The sequence below is a fragment of the Capricornis sumatraensis genome, chromosome 2 (genome assembly GCF_032405125.1).
Source record: "Capricornis sumatraensis isolate serow.1 chromosome 2, serow.2, whole genome shotgun sequence".
NCBI classification, from domain to species: Eukaryota; Metazoa; Chordata; class Mammalia; order Artiodactyla; family Bovidae; genus Capricornis; species Capricornis sumatraensis.
In genome coordinates this window covers 14,444,025-14,467,260 of record NC_091070.1, presented here as the reverse complement: position 1 = coordinate 14,467,260, position 23,236 = coordinate 14,444,025, and the positions used below count along the sequence as shown (strand labels likewise).

General features: G+C 55.4%; 2 protein-coding genes across 2 annotated transcripts in view; both read right to left on the bottom strand.

Annotated features, from left to right (window-relative positions):
• Window positions 1–5,623: 5,623 nt before the first annotated feature.
• Window positions 5,624–9,439, bottom strand: NGB (neuroglobin). The gene is made up of 4 exons (XM_068965952.1): window positions 9,351–9,439; window positions 7,842–7,953; window positions 7,123–7,242; window positions 5,624–5,758 (listed from the first exon to the last, which is right to left on the bottom strand). Exons 1-4 carry the CDS (start codon window positions 9,437–9,439, stop codon window positions 5,624–5,626), a joined length of 456 nt encoding a protein of 151 aa, XP_068822053.1.
• Window positions 9,440–16,642: 7,203 nt separating this feature from the next.
• The window catches only part of POMT2 (protein O-mannosyltransferase 2), a 40,802-nt gene continuing 34,208 nt past the window's right edge, over window positions 16,643–23,236 (bottom strand). The window contains exons 15-21 of the mRNA XM_068964378.1: window positions 23,011–23,087; window positions 19,877–19,948; window positions 19,512–19,571; window positions 19,316–19,421; window positions 18,354–18,494; window positions 18,094–18,208; window positions 16,643–17,263 (exon numbers count right to left, since the gene is read on the bottom strand). Coding sequence (XP_068820479.1) covers window positions 17,158–17,263; window positions 18,094–18,208; window positions 18,354–18,494; window positions 19,316–19,421; window positions 19,512–19,571; window positions 19,877–19,948; window positions 23,011–23,087 — 677 coding nt within the window. The 3' untranslated portion in view covers window positions 16,643–17,157. The remainder of the gene's footprint in view (window positions 17,264–18,093; window positions 18,209–18,353; window positions 18,495–19,315; window positions 19,422–19,511; window positions 19,572–19,876; window positions 19,949–23,010; window positions 23,088–23,236) is intronic.

The window sequence follows — 23,236 nt, the reverse complement described above, 5'->3', positions numbered from 1 at the left end:
GCTCTGCCCAAGAGGGTGTTGGAGCACCACCCTGAGTGCCGGGCTGGGGTCTGCAGGGCTTGGGAGGAAGCAGACAGGCCCTGGACTCCTGGAGGCTCTGCCTGTGGAGGCCAGGCTTCTGGCAGCTCCCTGCCACCCTCCCAAAGCCATCAGGGAACTCTGTGCTGGCTGACTCTGCCAGCAAAGCTCGCTCTGTAAAGGCCCTGGGGAAGCGTGGCAGAGTCCAGCTTCTGGGAAGACAGTGCGCAGGTTTTTTTTTTTTTTTCAACAGAGGCTGTTTTCTGAACATCTGAGATACCGTGGCCTTGACAACCAGCAGCCCAGCCTCTCTCAAGCCTCAAGTATTGGGTCTCTATTCCGGCTGCCGGTGGAAGTCTCCTTGGAGATTGTAAACAATCCCAATGTCCAGGCTGCCTCCCTGAACAAGCCAGAATTTATGAGGTGGGGCTCAATCACCTCTGTTTCACACAATCCCCCTAGTGACTCTGGGGTGCAGGAGAGTTGAGTGGGCGAGGCTCTCCTGAAGCCATCAGGAAACCATCCCAGCCTCACGAAACCAGGGAAGCTGGTCCCAGCACCTCACACTGCCTTCACCTCTGGGAAGGGGTAGCCCTGTAGCTGCTGGTTGTCGTTTAGTTGCTCAGCCATGTCCGACTTCTTTTGTGATCCCACGGACTGTAGGCTCCTCTGTCCGTGGGATTCTCGAGGCAAGAGTACTGGAGCGGGTTGCCATTTCCTTCTCCAGGGGATCTTCCCAACCCAGGGATGGAACCCGTGTCTCCTGCATTGACAGGAGGATTCTTGACACTGAGCCACCAGCAGAGCCCCCAGGAGCCGTACCTAGTTACGGATGCACAGGCTGGATAACCTCTCGTCCCTTCACTCTGCCTCCAAAGAGCTGAAATAGCAGGTGCCTTGCAGATAACCAAAGATTAGGCCCAAAGAAGCATTTGCCGTTGGGCTTACAGTGATTAATGCCAGCGGGGGGACGACTTCTGCTGTAATCACCTTCCTTGGCAATAAGTACTACTGTTGGGTCGGAGAGAGACACAGACCAGCCGCGGGGGTCACTTCCACCTAGCTCAGCACCTTCAGCCATGGTTTGAACCCGCCCCCTCCCCTCCCCTCCAAACACAGAGCCCAAAGTGCCTTTCCTGACAGCCTTCCCATGTCGATTGCAATGGAATGTAAGTGCAATTAACACATTTAGTGGGATGTCAGGACAGGCGCTTTGAAGAGAAAAACAAAGCAGGATGGGAAAGTGTCTGGAGATGGGGAGGACTCGGGACAAGCTCCGGGGAACCAGACACATGAGCCAGTGGAGGTGGCGTGAAGGGGACGGGGAAACAAATGGATGAAGGGGCCAAGGACCAGAGAGGAGGCCGCAGTGGCCGGAGCAGAGTGAGCGAGGGGCAGAGGGGTGGGGGTGGGGTCTGAGGGGGCAACGGGGCTCCGTGGGCCAAGCACTGGAGGATTCATAGCAGGGAAGAGACGCCCCCTCACAAGCCACAGGGAGGGGACAAGATGGAAGCAGAAAGCCCCCTTGGAGGGCTCTGATGAGGGCAGCCTGGAGCAACCACATGGTAGCTCAGACAAGGAGAGGGCAAGTGAAAGAGGAGAGAGGAAGTGAGATTTGGTACAGGGCTTGCAGATTCCTGGATAGATTCAGCGTGAGGTTTGAGCAAGGAGGTAAGGATGACTCCCAGTTCTTCAGCCCGAACAACTAAGTAAACTGGTTCACCACGGTGGGGAAAGCTGGGAAGGAGCTTGTCCCAGAGCTCCACCTGGGTTGTGTTACCTTTGAGATGGTGCCCGATGCGAATGTTGGGCGGGTGGCTGGAGACAGAGTCTGGAGTAGAGGTGAATTAGGCTGGAGGGGTGAACTCTGGAGCCCTCAGCATCCAGATGGTGTGGAAAGTGTGGGACTGGCCGCGACCTCCAGGGGTGCAGGCAGAGGTGAGGAGGAGGCCAGAGGGAGATGGGGAGAAGAGTCTGCAAGGGAGACTGAGAAGGAGCCGCAGAGAGGAAGGGGGAAACCAGGAGAGCCTGGCGTCCCGGAAGTCAGGGAGGAAAGCGACTCAGAGGGGAGGGCGTGGGGTCACCTAAAACACACTTGACAGTAAATACGGGGCAGAGACAGGTGAGCTCAGAGACGCCACCAAGAGGCACCAGCCAGGTCAAATGCTGGACGAGCCGTGGAACAAATGACCAGGTTTCACCCACAAATCAACGGCACAGGGCAGAGAGCAAAAAGCTGGAAGAAAACGAGACGTTTAAGGGGCACAGCCAGATATGGTGTGTGGCCCTTGACTGCATCTTGAATTGAATGAACCAGCTGCAGAAAGACATCTCTGAGATACCAGGGAAATTCAAATACGGACTCTGCATTTGGCGATGTTGAGGAGATAACCGTTTATCCTGGTAGGTACATTGATGGCGTGGGTTAAGAGGTTAAAAAAAAAATTAGCTAGAAAACCATATGGAAGACCTTATGGGTGGAAGAACACGAAATCTGGGATTAGCTTTGAAACTGTCCAGCAAAATTAGAAGTCAGGAAGAGGTCTTGAGTTGCTCAATGCGGATGCAGGGGTGAAGGGTACCTGGAGATCCGTCAGGCTCTGATTTCTGTGTATGTTAACACGTCTCCACTATAAAAAGTTTAAAAATAAAAAATTGCTCACCAAAGTGCTCAACTCATCCAAGCGCCGCTGAGCAGAAGAGCAAAATGAAGCCTGGGATGCAACCCCTGAGTTGGGCAGGATGAAGGCTACTGGTGACCTTGATGGTGAGCTGGGGGCTGGGGAACGAAGGCCTGGCTGAAATGGGTTCCCATCCTCTCATGGGAGTGAGGACATGAGAAGGACAAGGAAGGACAACTCTTTTGGAGACATGCACAAGTGCAAGAAAGACCTTCAAGAGAGGCGAAAGCACCCTGCTTAGGATGGCTCCAGACACATCGGAGGAGAGGGTGCAGCCCATCCGGAGCCGGGTCACCCCGTCTCCAGTGTGGGTGTCAAGCCTTCAGGAGCCTGAGGCTAGGCGTGGCCACCTGAGTCTGAGCCACTCTTTGGTCACACAGCAGAGGGGGCCCCCCGCATGGGAGCCTGTGGGGCTCAAGAGAAAAGTCCCTTAGATGCTCCAGTGGAGAAAAGCCTTCCTAACGTGCTCCAGACCCAAGGCCTGGCCCAGAGCTTAACAAAAGTGAGGCCCTGGCTCCAGCTAGGGAGGCTCTGCTGGCACTGGTGGCATTGGTCTTGGGCTGAGAAAATCAGACCTCGGGGTGAGGACAGCTGGCCTGGGTGCAGCCCCTCCAGCTACTCACAGCCCAGCTCCAGGGCCCCACACACTGGAGGCCAGGAGTAAGTGGGGAGCAGGCAGGGGGTAACCCCAAGTCTGCTTGGATGAAGGCCACTCGTAAAGTCTCTCATTCCCCATTCACCTGGCTCGCTCTCTACGGTTGCCTGCCTGTTCCTCCTCACACACACACACACACACTTACTTACACTCACAGCTGGTCTTCAACTCCAATATGTACACCCTAGCTTAACACATATAGTCTCCCTAAAAAGTCCACTCTGGGATTAGCACCTACCCCTCCAAAGAGGTTCTAGAAGCTTTCTTTGGAAACCCTGCACGGTTTGTTGCTGTGCGCTGCTGTCCTGACACCTAGCCCATTCAATTCGTGGCCTCACCCTGTCCACCGGCGGGTGGGCTCCCAGACCCCTGGCCAGTGAACTGCTTCACACTCCAGACTAGTGTGGGTATGTGTTGATATAAACAAACCCCCAAATGTGTAATGGCACAAACACAAGTTTGTCTCTTTCCTGTAAAATTAAAATGAGTGAGCCCCTGCACTACATTCAGGGGAAGTGCTTGGATGCTGCAAGACACTTCTAATTAGGAGGTGCTCTCCTCCAAGCAGTGATCTGGGACTCAGGCTCCTTCCACCTTGTGAGCCTGCCATGTTCAAGGCATGGCCCTCAAGGTCACTGAGATCTGCATCAAAATGGCTGGAGGATGACAGAGCACGGAGGAGCAGGCAGGAGTTTGGGGGGACCAGGTCTGGAAGTGGTACACATGTCCACACATTCCACTGGCCTGAACTCAGTCGCACAGCTCACCTAAATGCAAGGGACACTGGGAAATGTAGTCCGGCTGTGTGCCCCGCCGGCCAGTTTCCACCACAGACCCCTCGCTCCATCTCAGCCACTGGTTCCCCACACCCCTCCCTTCTTTTCTACCCACTCTGGCCTTGATTCTCCTGACCCCGACCTCCCACATTACCCTCCATCCACCACCCTGCAGCTTCATCTGGACACAAGCCAACGCCAAAGAAAAGACCACTCCCAGAGGGTCAGAGAGGCACACAGAACAGGTTTATTTCTCGTGTGTTTATACAACCACGGCACGCAGCAAAAGATAAAAGTGGAGACAGTTCAGAGCGTGGGAAGGCGGACTCTCTTGCTGTTGTCCATCAACCCTGCTAAGTACAGGCACACGTGCGTGCGTGTTGTCGCTTCAGTTGTGTCCGATTCTTTGAGATCCTATGGACTGTAGCCCACCAGGCTCCTCTGTCCATGGGGATTCTCCAGGCAAGAATACTGGAGTGGGTTGCCACGCCCTCCTCCAGGGGATCTTCCCAACCCAGGGATCAAACCTGCATCTCTTACGTCTCCTGCACTGGCAGGCAGGCTCTTTACTACTAGCGGCACCTGGGAAGCCCAGGTACAGGCACACAGCAGGTATTAAATATGGGAGCCTAGAACCTGCTGTCGGTGTGGGCAGAGGCAGAAAGGGGTGGGGGTGGGCAGGGGCTAAGCCTCAGGCTCTGTAGGAGTCAGGGCTGGGGAGCAGACTCGGATCTCTCGGGAAGGAACCCCCCAGCTTCCTGGCCCTTCCCCAGCCCACCCACCCTGGCTGGATAGCTGCTTCCTACAGAGATACAGGGGAGTTCCCATCTGACACGAGAAAAAAACTACTCTGTCGGGGGGCATCTGAGAGGTTGCCCCTCCCCGAGACCCGGAGGGGCCCTGTCACAGAGCCAGCTGGTCTCCGGCCACCTGCTCCGGCTGCCTGGGGTTCCGCCACGAAGGCCGGAGCTGTCCCACTCCTCTGCTTGTGCAAAGCAAACACATTGCTGGGAGAGAAACGTGCTGAGGGCAGGCGAGGTGGGAAGGTGCTCGAACCTCAGCCAGCCCACTGCCCACCTCAGCCCAGGCTCACCTGGGCAGGGAGGAGGATGGGAGCGCCCACCCCTCAAAGCCCCGTGCCTCCCCCCACCCTCCCTGGGCCCCGTGCCACCTCTGCCACCAAAACGCTGCTCCTCCTCCTGGAGGAGGGGGTGGGGAGGCCAGAGGGGAAGGCTGGGCCGGCAGAGAGGAAGCTAGGGGAAACTGGAGGAAATCGGAAAGGAAAAGCCACCCCACCTGCGGTTGGGGGTGAGTGGGACTGAGGCCCAGCCTTGTTCCATCACCTCCCTGGCACAGCCAAGGGGACAAGGACCACGAGGAAGGCAGGCCTAGGGGAGCCTGGGCTACGATGGACACAGACCAACAGACAGACACAGACAGGCGGGGGCGGGGGGGGGGTGTACCAGGTGGAAACCACTGGGCAGCGCCGTCTCTTACTCGCCACCCCAGCCCCGACTCATGGCCTGCACCACGGCCCCGTAGAGCTGGCTCCAGGCAGCCCGCGTGGCGGGTGTGAAGGCAGGGCCCAGGCACTTCTCCAGCATGTAGAGCAGGGATTCACCCACCGTCTGCAGAGGCAAGGGGGCCACCTGTCATTCCCAGGTGCAGGGAGGCATGCCCCTATTCCACAGGTGAGAAAACTGAGGCTAGGGGCTGGTAAGGACTCCTGGGCTTTTTGGCTCTCCTGCACAGGGTCCATGCTTCCTGAGCAGGATTCTGCCCCTCAATCCTTGGGTGCCACTTAAAGGTGAGGCTTTAAAGTGAACAAAGCATTTCGCTCCACTCCCAGTCTCACGACTACCCCATGAGTGGGGAGTGAGGGGTTGCCTGGCACTTTCAGCTCACACCAAGCAAAGTCATTGTCCCTCCTCCTCTGCAAGACAGCAGTCACGAGGTTAAGAGCACAGGCTCTGCCATCCTGAGTTCACTTTCTGACTCTGGTGCTTGTGAGCTGTGTGACCTTGAGCAAGTTAGGTAACCTCTCTGAGCCTCAGTTGCTTCATTAGTGAAACTTTCAACTCATCAAATTGTTGGAATGGTTAAGAGATTATCTACTGAAAGCTCTCAGCACAGCATCTATACCTAGAAAGTCTTCAGCAATAATGATGGCTCTCATTTTTTAATTATTAATTATAAAATACAGTGTATTTATTCCACAAATATTTCCTGAATACACACTAAAGACCAGACACTGTACTAGTGCTGGGGATGGAGAGAATGACAAGACAAACTCAGTCCATTCCTCAAGGTGATTACATCTGACAAGGTGATTGGACCGTGCAGTGAGCCATCAGGTGAGTGGTCCCGTGAGGGGGCCGTCAAGGATTCAGGCCCTTGACATGGGGCTCATCCATGTGACTGGCTTTGGCGTGAGACATTCGTGAGTGATACAAGCAGAGGCTGGCTTGTCCTCTTAGAATATTCCCTCCTGGAGCTCAGAAGCTACTCTGGAATGAAGCTCAGCTCCACTACCGAATGATTAGGGGCCACAGGGAGAGAGATCCCAAAAGATGACAGGCCATCTTGGACATTCCAGCCCCAGCTGAGCTCCCAACTGAACGCAGTGCATGCGTGACTCCAGCCACAGCACGTGGGACAGAAGAACCACTCAACTGAGCCCAGGGAAATCAGAAGTTATTGTTTTAAGCCAGTTTGGTTCTGGGATAGTTTTATGCATGCTGATATAAAACTGAGCAGCAATCCCAAAGGCTCCTTCACTTTCTACGGGTTCCAAGAGAAACCATACCAGAGAAGAAAAACTGGAGGCTCAGAGAGGTCAAGGCAGTGACAGGGTCACACAGCAAGTACCTAACAATGCAGTCACCTGAAGGTTTAGGAGAGGGAGAGATGAACAGGTGGATAGGAGGGGCCTGGGAGAGAGTGGTGGCCTCAGGCCAGGAGCTCTGGGGAGAGAAAGGGCCCCTTTACCCACCGAGAAGGAGCTGAGCTTCACGCCCACTGCCCGGTGCTTCCGGCCCAAGCCGGCCAGATACTCCTCCAGGGAGGACAGGTCCTCCACGTTGGTCACTGCAGCATCGATCACCAGCATCACCTGCCAAGGTCAAGGTTGCAGTGAAATGGAGATCAGAGCAACTCCCTGCCCCTGCTCACAACCAGTCCAGAACTTGGGGGTCCCAACCAGAAGGAAGGGAAGACCCTTGTTTATCTGGGATCAGAGACGAAAGGCAGCCTGTGTCTGCCTACTGCAGGCGCTCACATTATGGTAGCCAGACTACTAACGTTAGGCCATGAAGGAAGCTGCCTTCTGCTGAGGGGCTCAAAGCCCTAGACACACCTGTTGGACAATGTTATCTTCCTGGGATGGCCTCCTGAGACCCTGCAAGAGCCACCAGCCTCTAAGGAAACCCCAGCTTGGTTTTACAGGGGGATGGTCCCTGATGGATCAGCACCAACACCACCTACAGGAGCCAAGGGATGAGGCCGAGGGCAAAGGGCAGAGCTGGGAGCAGCTGGCCGACCGGGTGCCCTAACTCTGCCCAGTTCAGCACAGAGGGAAAGTAGCAGATGCCTCCGACAGGAGGGAGCAAAAGGGGCACAGCCCGGGGCTGGGGCAGGACGCCAAAGGAATTCTCCCACCCTGGGTTCTCCCTCTCCTGTTCTCCCCCAGGAAGGCCCTCCACCTCTCCTCACCTTCCTGATATGGTCCAGGAACTCGGGGGAAGACAAGCAGTCCTCTGGGCTGGAGAACTGGCGGCAGTTGTACTGGAAGAGGGGCAGCAGGTCTGGCTCCAGGTCAAACAGCCTGCATGGGGAGTCCCGGTGTCAGCCCTGGCGGGGGTCGCCCCTCCAGGCTCCACGGGCCCTGACTGCCCTGCAGCAGGGGAAGGTGCGCAGAGCCTGGGCTGTAAACTCACCCTCAGCCTGGCACGCACCGCTTGGCCAGCTTTGCCGCTGGCCACTCTTACCTCTTCCGCATCGTGGAAAACACGTGTTCCCCAGGCCTCATAGGGAAGCCCCTCCCATAAACCGTGGAGGGGTGTGGGCTGGGACAGGCAGGAGTCCTCAGACAGGAAGCCCGGAGTCCGTGGTGGGGACTCCCCTCCTACCGTCAGTCTCCTTCTCCTCCCCTCCCTCCCATTCTTGGATCAGAACCCCCCAGTCCCATCCTGGCCAAAGGCCCTTGGCCCAGCAACAATAATAATTAGTATTCAGAAGCCCTAACACTTTCTGAGCATTGAGTACCTTGCACGTGGTTTACTCAGGTATATCCGCTCACAATCCTAAACAGTGGGTGTAACTGTTACCCAGTTTTATAGAGGAGGAAACAGAAGCCCTGGGAGGTTGAGTCATGTGTCTCAGATCACACAGCTTGGGAGCAGCATGGCCAGAGGGCGCCGGAGAAAAGACTGGGTTTGGGGAAAGCTGAGAGGCCCAAGTATAAGCTCTCATCCTTATCTGGGAGGCCCGAGACTGGAAATTCAGTCCCTTTTTGTTTGCGAGGGGGAGGCTTTACCAAAACCTCTTCAGAAGTTCTGGGCTGGCTTAAAGGAGCCAAGGCTCCTGAAAAACCATGGTGAGGGGGCATGTCTTCTTGGTGAGGGCAGAGGGGCTACCTAGACACCCTCAAGCTGAGCTTGAAGGCAGCCTCCCCTCCCCTCCTTCGCCCCTCTGTCTCTGGTGGTGAGAATTGGGCATCTGTCCTCCCTTCCCTGGAGGATCTCAGGTCCTAGCCTGTCATTTCCTCGGAAAGCTTTATCCTGAAGTTGATTGCTGGAAGCGCACACTTTCGGGGCCCAGACCCCGTGCCCTGCGGACCAGGCGCCCAGTACAGCCTTCCCACGCAGGCCCTTGGGACACCCCGGTATCTCTCCATAGGGGCAGCGGTGGGCACCCCTGCAGTCATCACCCAAGGAAAGAAAACTCAGGAGGCACACGGCCGGGGAGGGGGCGCAGCGCGGGGCCCGGAGTATAGGGAGACGGGCGGCGGGAGAGGACCCTGGCCGGCGCCCAGAGAGCCTCGCTGGGAGCGGGGTGTGTGCGCTCGCCCAGACGCGCCGTGGCCGCCGCGGGAAGAGCCGCAGGGGCTGCGCCACTGGTCGCCGCGCCCCGCTTCTCCGGCGCCAGCTCGGCCGCCTCCGACTCATTCCTGGAGAGCCACCCCGCTCCCCGCACCCCCGGGGATGCTCTGGCCGCCCTCACCTGGCGAACAGGACGGTGCCATGCTCCAGCGGGCTGCGGCTCACCGCCCGCCAGCTCTGCCGGATCAGCTCGGGCTCCGGGCGCTCCATGCTCGCCCCGGGGACGCGGGGCACAGGGCTGGGACCCTCGGGGCGCGGGCACCGTCACCGCACGTGCCGCGCCATCTCCGCGGCGACGCGGCCACTCGGCGCCTCCTGCGGCCCCCGCGCCTCGGCCGGGGCGCCGCGGGGGTGGGGAGAGCGCGGATGGTCCAGCCACCGCTCCTTCCCCGCCCAGGTGGAGGCGCCCCCGCCGGCCCGGCGCTTCCAGGGAACCCCCGCTCCCGGCCGCTGTGCCTTGCGCCCCGCCCCGCGCCGCCCGCCTGGGGCTTTTTAAAGCCGCCGCGGCCCCCGCCCCTCTCCGTCCGGGTAGACACGCATCTCCGGGCCACCGACTCTGGCCGCGGACTTGGCGGCTTGGGAAAGGACAGGGCTTCAGAGCTTCACGGAAATCGCCGAGCCTCTGGGGAACTCGGTTTCTCATCCGGTGACAATTTTACCACTTACTAGTTAGGGCAGGGAGAAGGAAATGGCAACCCACTCCAGTATTCTTGCCTAGAGAATCCCAGGGACGGGGGAGCCTGGTGGGCTGCCGTCTATGCGGTCGCACAGAGTTGGACACAACTGAAACGACTTAGCAGCAGCAGCAGCAGCAGCAGTTAGGGCAGGGAGCTGGAGCTGCTCGCCTCTCCGCTACCCCACGCAAACGCTGCCTGGAGGCATCCGACCCCTGGCACCATGTCTCCTTCCTGCTGCCCCGGGGTGAGGGTGGAAGAAGGCCAGGGTGCCTGCATGTGTGACAAGGCGGAGCAGGGGGAGGGCCGTGAAGGGTAGGGCAGGGTCTGCCCTAGCTCTGGTTACTGACTGAAGCACCCCGGCACACTCAGGGGCCACCAGGGAGCTCAGCTTTAGGGACAGGGCCAAGACCACCGCCGTGTCCAGCCAGGCCTGCGTTTTCTTGAGGCTCCATCCTTAGAAATCTGTCAGCTCCGGTTCTAACCCCAGCTGTGCTTGGCCAGGGGTGGGGTCTCAGGTGCAGCAATAGTGAGCACTCCACTGCCTGGACAATTGAGGGGGTGCCGGGAGCCAGCGTGAGGAACTCCGCCCATGGCAAAGGTCATGAGGAAGGAGGCTTTGGCATAGGCAAAGGCGGGATCGAGCCTCAGGAAACCCCCTGTTCCCGAGCATCTACCCCCAAAACCAGAGTCTGCCTACTTTACTGTTTCATGCTCTCACCTACACCTCTGACTTTACGGGGGCAGGGGGGGCTCTCCCCCATCACCATTTCTCTCAGAGAAGGAGTTAACTTGCAGCTCCAGTTAATAAAAATTCCTGGGCGTGACAAGAGTGTTTCAACTTACAAACTCCTCTGAAGGTTCTCTAGCTTGCCTGAGTGGGTTCGTCCCGCCACATGTGATTGTTTACAGCCTCCCAACAGTGAGAGGCACGAGACGCTTTAAAACTTTCTAAATACAGACTCTTTTGAGAAGTTAGAAAATTATTAGTATAGTATAGTGGGTTGATTAGAAATTATATTGGTGAAGGGTTTTTCATTTGTTGAGCCAATATTTGCTGCTAAATCTCCATATTCCCTGCCCTTATAATAAATATAACTAGCATATAGGAGAAATAAGTATTAACCTTTAAGATTAATCATGTTAAACCTTAGGCTAAGTAAATTCCTTTCTTGATTGTAACCCACTACACCCTCACCCTATAGGAATGCAACTTATTTGGAGGGTGGTGCTTGGTTTAAGAAAAAATCACCCCTGGAAAAAAGAAGTCTTCTGGTTGACTGACCGTTATCAGAAAGGGCCATAAAATGTCAGCAGGCCTCATGGCCAGAGATGATGTAAAACCTATAAGACCTTTGTATACATTTATATGAAGCACCTGATTTTGACAAGGGTCATGTCTGCTGACCCCTGCGTGACTCTGTATTCATCCCTATGTATAACAAAAAGTATATAAGCAAACCTGAAAAATAAAGAAATCGGGTCAGTTTCTGGAAAGATTGATTCCCCTGTGTCATTCTTTCTTTTCCCCTTCTGGCTGAATTCCCATCTGGAGCGTGGATACTCAATTGCTATTCCACATAAACCAAGTTATTCAGCCTCCTTTTCTTCACTAATATTTCTTACTACACTATCCTTTTCTAATCTCTCTTTATATCTGTAATTAAGTAAGTTTTTTCCTAGGACACAGATTCCATCTCCCCTTCCAATTACCTTGGATCCACCGGGGCTGGACCCCGGCAAGGGGGTTCAGCGAGAACCTTCTACTATTCAGCGATTTTTTAATAGACTTTTGTACACATTTAAATAGAAGCACTATTTCTTTCTTTAATTTGAAGTTCAGGAAACAGAATCTCCTGAATTTGCCATTCAGGGTGTAAGGTTGGTCACCTATCAATTAGACCTGAACCTTTCTCTTTCAAGCCTGAAAGTGCCTTGGGCCCCAGCCCAGTCCTAGTGGCCCGTGTTTTAAAGAACAAGATCCTCACTTATCTTGCATTATGTTGTCTCCAAGCCTATCTCCTGTCAGTCTGCCCGCCTCTCTTTCCCAGTTTCCTCAGCGGTGTGGTAAGAGGGGTGGAGTGGGGTCTCCAGGAGCCTCTCAGTCCACCTCCTTTGGTCCGTGGGTACAAGGTGGGTGTACCCTTCAGCCATGAACTGGCTGAGGCTCCATGCCAAACCATCTGCTAGGCATGAAGTATGGGATCCTTTGCCCTCTAGAGCATCTGCTGGCCAACCCTGTGCTAGGCATGAAGTATGGAATCCTTGCCTTCTAGAACACCTGCTGGCCAACCCTCTGCTAGGCATGAAGTATGGAATCCTTGCCCTCTAGAGCATCTGCTGGCCAACCCTCTGCTAGGTATGAAGTATGGAATCCTTGCCTTCTAGAACTTCTACTGGCCCTGAATCAGGCCTGAGGGCCTCAGCAGCACTCTTCTTGCTCCCAGGCAAGCTCGGCCAAACCATCTCGCTTCTCTCCCTCTTCCAGGGATGTGGGGCTTTGGAGCACACCTTATTTCTCTCTTCCCCATCCCTTCTCACATCTTGGGGATTTCTGGGCTGGAACAGGGGAGCAAAGCTGCAAGGCAGCTGGCATGTGTCCTAAGGCGTCCAGGAGATCCCTGAGGGAGAGCACAAAGGGCCTGGGGGCTGAAGGGAGAAAGCTGGGGTGCTCAGGGATTAGACTCCTGGGTCGGCGTCCCATTGCCCTGCAGCCAGCTTGGCAGGTCATGGGGAGGGCCACGTATGTCTCTGGGGACCTTTATCTTTCAGTGCCCAGATGCCCAGGGCTCCATGCAGGCCTGCTGGCTCATCTAAGGCTTCCCACTCCACCCAGTGTGCACTTCCTGGCGACAGTCTACTCTCGGGATGCTGCTTGCCTCTTCTTTCCTTTGGGCAGGGTCTGAAGTCTGACGGGTTAGTGAGCTGATGGCCTTAGATAGTAAGCAGTGCACTCAGCACTCGTTCTGCCTTTTCAGAGCCAGGAGGAGAGAGCTAAGTGCTCTCTAATCTCCGCTCGCCTGAGCGAAAAGGCCCAGGAAACTGGCTGAGCCTTGCTGTCTGGCTGGTGTATTCCAATCAGGAGACACAGGGGTGGACTCCACATTTGAGAGGCTGGGGGAAAGTCACAGAAGGCCCCCTCCCAGCATCTGCCCACAGACTTGGGCAGGAGGTTCTGAGGAGAGGCCAGTGTCCTAGGGCCAGTGTTGTCACGGAGGCTGCTCTATCACCAACGATAAAGAGCTAACACGTTCTGAGCATCCATATCCAGATACTGTGCAAGGGACTTTGCGTCATTACCCTTCTTCATTCTCATAGTAACTCTGTCAAGTAGATCCTGTTTATTTTGCCCTTACTGTTAAGGAAATGGAAGCAACGAGGTTAATAACTGGCTCATAAGTGGTGGGGCCAGTATTTGACCTCAAGGCTGACCCTGCCCCCTCCTCCGGACCTCTGTGCTCCACTGCCTTCCTCACTTAATGGACTGTGACCAAGAGCTGCATCCATAGTTCTGACCAAGGCAAGGTCACTGGGTCTGGGTCAAAAGGGTGCTGAACTGGCTCTTAGATGGCTTGGAAGAGCCAACTGGGTTCGTCTTTCCAGTTTCTCAGTGACATCAATCAAGTTAGTGGCCTGGAAGAGGCCATGGTGGGGCATCTGCACCATAAGACGGGACAGATGCTAAGATCAGGGCTTTTTCCCTCCCAGAAGACCACTGGTCTGGCTGCACCAGCAAACACCAGGCCCTGGACGAGCTGTCGATGCTTTAGGCGGCAGGTGCGAAGGGGCATGCGAATCTGAGGCTATCCCTTCTCCCCAGCGGATCCAGACTGTCCTGGGCAGGTGCTTCTAGTCCTAGCACCAGGCTGGAGAAGCAAAAAAAGCCCAACTCAGTGCTGAGGCCCTGCTGCTGCTGAGTGCTCAGTCGTGTCTGCCTCTTTTCAACCCACCAGGCTCCTCTGTCTGTGGGATTTTTCCAGGCAAGGATACTAGAGTGGGTTTGCCATTCCCTTCTCATGGGGTATCTCCCTGACCCAGGGATTGAACCCAGGTCTCTCCCATCTGCTGCACTGGCGGAAGGACTCTTTACCACTAGCGCCACCCAGGAAACCCAGCCCCGGCTCTACTGTTGACTGATTGTGGCACCTCGGGTAAGGAATCGAATCCCTCCTGGGTGGAATGGAGACAAAAATGCTGGTGACTTCACTGGGCTTTTATGAGGACTCGGGTGTCACAGACCTGTCGGGAGGTGGTAAGCCAAGCTGTGCCAGGAAGGGTTTGGTCCTTTCCTAGCCTGCTTGTCCTTGGCAGTTCTATCCCCTAGAGGGGCTGCAGGAGGGGGGTGTGGTCAGGGAGCCCCGAAGACCCCTGGTTTCACAGTACACTGGAATCCTCTCCTCCCTCAGCTACGGTCCAAAACACATCAGCTCTTACCTCCTTCAGACCTTAACGTGACCCCTGATCAGAAAACACCTGCCAAGACAGGGGCCTCTGGGAAGCAGAATGGACATTGGTGCTACAGTGCCGGGCCGCTCAGCTGTCTCAAAGTGGACGCACTCTCTCTCTCTCTCCTTATACTTGTGTGACGAGATTACAAGAGGGAAAAACAAGGTCCAGCTTCCTGCTTATTTGGGAATACGTTTAAATAAATACAAGTAACGATCAACATTACTCAAGTAACCTTATCTGTGAGAGGGCCTCAGTGTCCTCTGTCCCCTGCTATAGCCGGTTCACCTGCCCAGCCCAGGGCCTCTGCTGGAGTCAGAATGGCTCAGACTCCAGACACAACGGAGCGGCTCTTGCACTCCAAACATTCTTTTCGTTCTGGGAGCCAGAGGGCAAGTCAGATTCAATTAAGTACAACAAGAACAACATGGCATTCAAAATAAGAGCTATTTATTACAAAAGTAAATGGCCTCTGATTATCCGTGGAAAAATTGTTTTTTTCTTTCTAATATAAAATGTGGTTTAAGAAGTTGGCTGGAGGTTGAGCTGGCAAATGTCTCCTTCCTCCACCAGCATGTCTGCGGGACATGTCACATTCTCCCGGGGGCTGGAGCCCATGTGCAGAGCATGGCACCGACAGCCCCTCTCCCCAGCATCGTCCAACAACACAACTTGGGTCCTTGGAGCTGTGTCGGCCCATGCAGCCACACAAGCGTGCGCCAGCCTGGGCAAAGGAGGGGGTGGGGTGGGCAGACAGCTCTTCCCCCATCTCCGGAGAGCAGTGGAAGAGACCAAGGAAGCTCTTGTCCCCGGGGTGGCCAGATTAGGAGGGCGGCCGGGCAGGAGGCCACCTGAGCGTTTGCCCTCCTTGCCCTCACCAGAGTGGCTGCCCCTCTGACTCCTTCAGGGCACCTCCCTTCCAACGAGTTCCCATTAGGAAGTAAGGCACCGAGAGAAACAGCCACCACCTCCTGGTTGTCAGCGTGGGGCCACTGTTTTTTAAAACAGTCAAGCCCAGGGTCTCCCGCATTCCACCTCCAGAAGAGCCCACCCAGAGGGCTGCCCCCACTCCCAGCTCAGAAGAAAGCAACCTGGTCTGGGGGAGAGAAAAAGGGGCCTGGGAAGCATGGGAGAGCAGAGGTTCTCCATCCCTGCTCTCCCTCCCTTCCAGAAACGCAATTAAGCAAGCAGCCCAGACTCAGCACCCAGCAGCAGCGCTTCCTGCTGGGGGAAGTCAAAAGGGCTGCAGCCCTGGGAAAGGGAGGTCACAGGGGCCCCAGATCTAATTAACAAACCTGCCTTGCTTTGGATGTGACTGCATTTCCTCTATTAACATTAATGATGGTCGGTCTGAACGTCCGAGTACGGCCAGAAGCTTCCCTCCCCACCACCCAGTGGGGAGCACAGCCTGTCCTTGGGACCAATTTCCAGTCTCCGTGGCAACCGCCGAGCAAAGAGCTTGAAAGAGCTCTGACCTTGGCAGAGCTGGTGGGGGCTACAGAGGAGGGAAGATAGAAAGTAGCAGAGGTTCATCATTAAACCCTGAAGTGTTATAGTCCTCTGAGACAAAAAAAATACTTTGTCATGCACCAGGAGGATGGAAGCGGGCTGAGGGATTGGCCTTGGGTTAGTTCAGTTCTGGCCCAAGGGTTTTATTTCTCTTTTTCATCTAGGGAGGAAGCAAAAGGAACAGCTCCGAGCTGCTTGCTTGGGCTTCAAGGTGGTAAGGAGAAGTTCTGATGCATGTCTAGGTGCTCTGGGGCCTTGAGGAAAAGGAGATTGGTGAAACAGTGACCCAGAGGAAGGGGAATGAAACAGTGAAAGGAGGGCTTCAGCATGGGGGACCAGAGAAGGAAGCATGGGGAAAGCTTAGTGAGTGACAGGAACACTAGCCCAGAAAGGCCGGGGCAACCCAGCCCCTGACACCCCACCAGGAGCCCAGGCAACCCCACACATTCACCTGGGTGCTAGGAGAGGGGCCGGCGGGAGCATGTGGGTCCCAACCTCACAGCTAGGCTGGATGCAGAAAGAAGGGGATGGGCAGCCACTAGTTGCCCCTGGCTCCCAGGCCCCAAGGACACAGCACCAGGGACGGGGTGCTGTGCCCCTCACCAACCACACGTCCGGCGTTCCCAGACGGTGAGGAGCCGAAGGCTGAGGAGGGCCAGCGGGGCTGCCTCGTGCTGGGGCCCAGGCCCCTGAGCACACACTGCAGACAAGAGGCGGGCCCTCCAGCTTGGGGTGTTCGGCTTAAGGATCTGCTTGTTTTTGGGAAGGAGGGCAGCACAGCCTTGACAATCCTGGCCGCTCCACTGGAGGTGATTCCCCAAGGTGGGGTCAGTGCAGTCAGCCTTCCTGGAGCTGAGAATTTCTGATGAATCTTACAACCCAATCCAGTGAGAAAAAAACACCAGAAAATACTACTGTAGCCCTGGACAATTTCTTAAGAGTTTATGACGCTCCACTGTCCACAGTCACGGTCTACACTGCACAGGCACACGGACACACGCACGCTCACACTCAACCCCACACTCTCCACACTCATCCTTCCTCACGCCGCTCACAGGGGATGGGCCTGAGAGGGAAGTCGTCTGTGGCTGAGCAGACTCAGTGGAGGAGTCTCTGTGAGGAGTAGGGCCGCGATGCTCCCCAGTGGGTTGCGCTCGCGGGGTGGGGTGCCAGCAGGCAGTGGAAGTCCACAGGCTCCTCGGGCTGCTTCCTCCATGGCTGGGAGGGTCCGGGGACTGGCTCCACAGCTGGCCGTCCCCACGAAGGTCCTGGTCTCAGGCTGGAGTCCTTGCAGTGGCCTCAAAAGTCCCACGATTCCAGCCACCTGAGCCCAGCCATCGGACTTCGGGGGTCCTGGGCCAGGGGACCTACCATCCCGTAAGCCAGAGGGTGGAAGAGGTAGAAGCTGCGGAGGAGAACCGGCGGGGGGGTTGGGGGGGCAGTTGGCACCCTAGGGCCTCAGCGAGGCAGGGAGCCCTGAGACCCCTGACCCTCAGCTCCTCAGACCTTCTCTACCTACGGGACCCACCCCAACGTGTCAGCACGCCTGTGTGACTTCACCACCTGGGGACACCATACTCTGGGACCTTGAAAGAGACCAACGTAATGACAGTAAGGGAAAAGGGCTCTTCTCAAGAGGCCCAGGAGACAGAGCAGGCCAGGGTCTGGTCATGGGCTGTGTGGCCCAGACTCCCTGTTAAAATGTGGACGTGCTCTCAGGTCACAGGTCCACTATTCCCAGTTCAGGACTTTATGTTGCCCCTGGCCCCTCAAGGCCAGTGATGCTCAACCGCAGATCTGTGAGACTGTGAGATGGGGGAGGGGGCGGCCTGCCAAACAGCATCCTCCCTGCAGTTACTCTGAGCCGCACCACACCCCCTGGTGACCCTCTACACCTGCCCCTCTGCCCCCCGCCAAGAGCTGCGCCAGCTGGAAGCCAGGTGACTGCAGAGAGGTGCTCTCCAGCGTGGGCCAGGGAGGTGCAGAGCCGGGAGCTACCGGCTAGAGGCACGAACGCAGGGCGTTGGTCCACGTTTCTCCACCTGCTGCCCCTTCAGGTCACGTGCAGGGCTTTGGAAACTGGCTGACAGGGCCCAAACTGGGCTCAACAAAACCAGAACCAACCTCTGGAGACAGAGCCAGGCACTAGTGTGCTTCAACAGGGGTTCCAAAACGCACCCAGGGCTGAGGCCTCGGGGTTGGGGGGTCGGCCATGCAGGTGCAGGGGGTGCTCACCTGTAGGCAGTTCCCAGGAGCAGGGTCAGGATGCCCAGCACGTGCGTGCATCTGGCCAGCGGATAGGAGGCCAGGCTCCAGGCACAGAGCCGCAGGAGGGTATCCCACAGAAGGCCTGGGGAGGAAGGGAAACCCCTCATTGCCCCGTCAGAGGACATCTTCTGGGGAGGCAGATGGGCCCCTCCCAGCACCGCCGCTCCACGGTGGTCTCGTCCCGCCTGCCCACCCGCATCACCCAGGCCCCAGAGGGCAGTGCTGACCTGTGAGCATGCTGGAGAAGAGCATGGCGGGGAAGTAGTGGTGGAAGTAGAGGACCCGGCCCATCAGGAAGAAGGGGAAGTAGTGCGCCATCCAGCCGAACAGGAGCTGCCCGCCTCCTCGCAGCAGGACCTGGGACAGCCCTGGGCCCCAAGCAGCACAGCCCGGTCAGCCGACAGGGATGGGCATGGAGCCTGCCCCGTGCAGTTCTGCCCCTTCCTTGCCATGTGACTCACAGAAGCCACATCACCCGAGTGGGCCTTCTCTCCCTCACCCCCCAGGGTGAACAACCCTACGGCGGCTGGCAGGAGAAGGAACTGCTCACTCCCCAGCCCGGGAGGCCTAGGCACCCCCGGCAGGGGGGCCCAACCCCAGCAGCAGGCCGACTGGCCTCCGGCCCCAGCTCCTGCATCTCTGCTGCCACACAGATCTCTGCAGCCAGACGGGGCAGGGGTGCGGGCACAGGAGAGGACGGGGGTTGGGGAGGGGTGGCCTGGGACCACGTCTGCAGACACGGAGCTGCAGAGGCAGCAGAGGACCTGTGTGAACGTCTCAGACGCTGCGGCCCATGGCCTGGGGGCTGCTTTCCTCCTGACTAGAGGACAGAAGAGCAGAAGAGAAAAAATGGGCAGTCGTGCACAGAGTGTAGAGGTCAACAGTGAAGGCTCTGAACACAGACCACCTGGGTGTGAACCTCAGTTCTGTCACCTACTGGGACAAGGTTCTCAACCTCCTTGTGCCTTGGTTTCCTAATCCATAAACAGAGGTAATAAACTCTGCTGGGAGGATACAGGGTTTAACACAGCGCTAGGCATCTGGTGCTTTGAGCTCTAAAAAGTCACAGAGAAGAAAAGGGAAGAAGGGGAGGGAAAGGCAGAGGATGGCCCATCAGCAGGTAGGCACTCCCCAAGTGCGGGCACCCTGCGGGCTGCTAGGTGGGGGCAGGGGAGCCGAGGGACCCGACCTTCAACCTTGACAGGCAGATGCGCGCCCCTCTGCACAGCCACAGCAAAGATGCTCGCTGAGAGGATGTAGAGGGCGATGCTCAGCAGGTTCAGCCACCAGATCACCTGCAGGGAGATGGGCACAGGCGGGTGAGAGGAGGCAGCAGTGCCCCACGGGCACGCTCAGGGCCCCACCGCAGCACGCGGGACACTCACCGGGTTACCCAGCAGATACACTCGGAAGTCAGTGTCATTGACCCCTGAGAAGCGCAGGCCCTGTGGAGCAAAGGACACAGACTGGACACAGGGCTCAGCCCCTCCCAGCCACACGAGTCTCCAGGGGAGGAAGACGGGCCACCTGTCACACAGAGGGAGCCTGGGCAGGAGGCTTGGAGCAGGCACTTTCTCCGTGAGCTCCCTGGGGAGGCTGGGTCCAGCCGAGCACAAGCAGAGCCCATCTCTGGCCACCCTCCACTCGGTGAGGCCTGCCTCCCCACCCCGGCACCCCACACCGCCAGCAAGGCTCCACAGCCTCCTCCTCGACTCCATTCCCGGGGAGGAGCTCTCGCTTTGGGCCCTACCTGAAAGTTGATAGGCCAGTGCCAGGGTTTGGACGTGAACTCGTTGTCCTTGGGCTTGAGACCATTGTTCCCCTGCAGGAAAGTGGTAAGGAAAAAGCTGGTCCAGACAGAGCTCTAGAAGGCCGATAGGAACGTGAGGGTCGGGCATCTCTGATGTGTGGCCACATGTCAAGACAAGCCCTCTCTCCTCTGCCTTCTCCCTTGCTGGCAGGGGAGAGTCAGGGGTCACTCTCAGTCACCGCACACCTGCTGACCACAGCTGCCCCACTTCGCCCAACGAGCAGGCCTCCATGTCCCGGCAGAGACAGTCCTCTCAGACTCTCTCTGCTCGAGGGAAAGAGGCATGACAGACCTGTTTCCCTTGGCACAAAATATATATCCATCTTCCTGGCAAAGGATAAGGTGTCAAGAGGATGAGGAGAGGGGCGTGTAAAATCAGGGCTCACTTATTTGTTTCCTTGAAAAGCCAATTTCAAACCCAAACCCAGAACTCTTAAGTCCTAGACTCTGGAAAAGTTACTTTAGCCTAGTGTTTCTCAGTAATTTTTTTTTTCATTACTACCTGTCCCCAGTCAATATTTTTAAGATATTTTCCTTAAATACTCCCTTGCAGTGACATTTAAAGCATTTTTTATTGTGGTATAATTTATAGATAACATTATATTAGTTGCAAGTATACAACATAATGACTTAACATTGGTATATACTGCAAAACAATCAGCAGAATAAGTCCCCTCATGACATTTTAATACTATAGGTATTCTGTATATCTGTTTACATAATGAATGAATACCTGTGTTTTATACATTAAAACCTGTTTCCTTTTTTCAGCCCTCTAAGAATGCATTACCCCCTGGTTGAGAATGCACTTTAGTCTGAAGGACTCAATCTCAGTCCCTTCAGTCCACCAGCCAAGAATATCTAATCATCTGTCTTCATATGGCAAAATCAGACCTTCGCTAAAACAAGAAGGAAAAGGGTCAGGATCCTGGATGCTAACCAGCAAGATGGTGCCAGCCTCGTCATCAGACAGACTGAGGAGGAGGAGTCAGGTCAAAGTTTCTCCACCGGGGCACTATGACACTTTGGGCTGCAGATGTCTCTGGTGGGGGCTGGCCTGTGCAGTGTAGAGTGGTGAGGATCCCTGGCTTCTACTCACTGGATACCAGGAACACCCCTACCCATTATGCCAGCCAAACATGTCTCTGGAAGTCGTTAAATACCCCCTCGGAGGCACAAACCATACTCTACTAAGGACCACGGGTCTAGCCCAAGAAAGATCCAAGCCTGGTTCACTGAACCACCAGCCAGGGCCTTATTAACCCAATGCCTTAAGGGCTTAGGAGTCATCTGTAGGCCTCACTAGGGTGGCTGGGTTGCTCCTTCAGGGTAGAAAGTGCAGCGGGGTGTCAGATCCAAAGGCGCTAGTTGCACAGCCCTTCAACCATTATGGCCATCTTAAGAACCTCACAATGAAGAATGAATCATTCTGGACCCCAGAGCAGCTGCTGAGGGAAATCAATTCCTTCTAGCCAGTACGGTTCAGCCCTAAACCCAGGGACTCCAGCCAGAGTTAGAACAAGCCAAGGGCATCCTACACATTAAACTCTTCAGAAACCGAGCTCCTTTAGTAAACCAAGAAATGGAAGCAAGGAAAATCTGTATATCTGTGCATTGTTCTCTATGCTCAGTACCCAGGAGGCTTGTCCCAGCTAACCTCAGCAGGCAAGGTGCCTTCTCTGCCCAGGCCTGGGACTCCTGCTTGGCTAACAGATGCCCTGTGGTTTCTACAGTCCAGACAATTTTGCTCTCTCTCCCCACTGTGACTCTACATCCGTTGAATAAGAAAGTTTCCTTATGTCCCTTTTCTTCTTTGATTCCACCTCTTAGATAATGAAAAAAGAAATAAGACTATTTATTTAGACTTGGTCTTAAAATTCTACCCAGACCTAAAATGATATTTCGACTGATAGGCATATATTCAAAAGAGCTCTGTCATCAGGCCACAGTGACAGCTACAAGCACAGAGTCAGGGAAGAAGTGACCCGGAGATAGGTTACTGTCAACTCATCACCTCCCAACGTGCAAAAATGACAAAAGTTGAATTTTTAAATTGAATCTGCTGAAATAAGTCAACTGTATTTACCAAGTGCTGCTTACATAATCACTTCCAGGAGTGACCAACTGACAATGGCTCGCCAGGAAAGAAATAACAAGTGCTACTGCTCTCTGCATCAATGCAGAGGTCCACAAACCTGGCTCTAAACATTGTTCCTGCAGAGCGCCAGTTTTCCAGAAGTCACAGTAAAGAGGTTTCTCCCTCTACATCAAAACTGTAGCAGGGTTTTTCCATTTCAAAGAGGAAATTTTAAGCTGGTGGGTAGAATTTTCTCAATTTAAAGATTTGCTCTCTCAATTGTTCTTAAACCTATGTCAGCTGTCAACTACTAATGACAGAGTACAAACAGTGAGTCTTTAAAACCTTGAAAAGCATCAACCATGCCCCCCTATGCAGTTTGTTTCTCTGGGAACATGAGTGGGGTCCTGGTTGGGATTTTATGCTGCATATAAACAGCATACTCACACTGGCCTTTCATCCTAGCTGATTCTAATTTCCTATGATGGAATCAACCATCAGTGTCTCATGACTTTCAACCAAGAGCACTGTGATGCTCAGGGGCTCTGCCACCTGAACAGATCTGAGAATCACTTAAGAGACAGAGGAGTGTAGTGGTCACTAGCACTGACTCTGCAGGCCTAGATCCACCGCTCCCATTTAGCTGTGACCCTGGGTAAGTTCCTTAACCTCTGTGCTCAGGTCTGTCTTCTGTAGACTGGGGACAGGAATCTCTGGAGGACTGTAATGAGTAGTGAGTGAGTTAATACACGTGCAGTGCTTACAGTAGTGCCTGGCACACAGAAGCTAAGTAAGTATTCACACAGTTACCACCAGCAGCATCACCACCATCATTTAGTGCCTTTGAAGACCAAGTTTCAGTCAGTATGTGAAGACACTTTCAGAGTCCTCCACAAGGGGGCAGCGGGCCTATAGCATGGTTACTGATCTGTGATCCAAATCTGCAGATGCCTGAGAGTTCTTAGAGAAGCTGCCCACTGGGAAGGGGTCACAGTACCCGGATCATCACCAAGTGGGACTCCAGCATTATCTCAGGGAAACTGGGCTGCAGCACCTCCAGGCTGATGTTTGGCACTGGAAAAAGAAAGACAGAGGCGTGAACCTTCCTCACACAGCCTCTCCTCACAGCTGTCTGTCCATGATATCCACTCTGCTGCCAGGGTCTGAGTGTAACCTTCTTGACAAGCCAACAAGCCTGTGAAAGTGTTGAGGAATTCTCCATC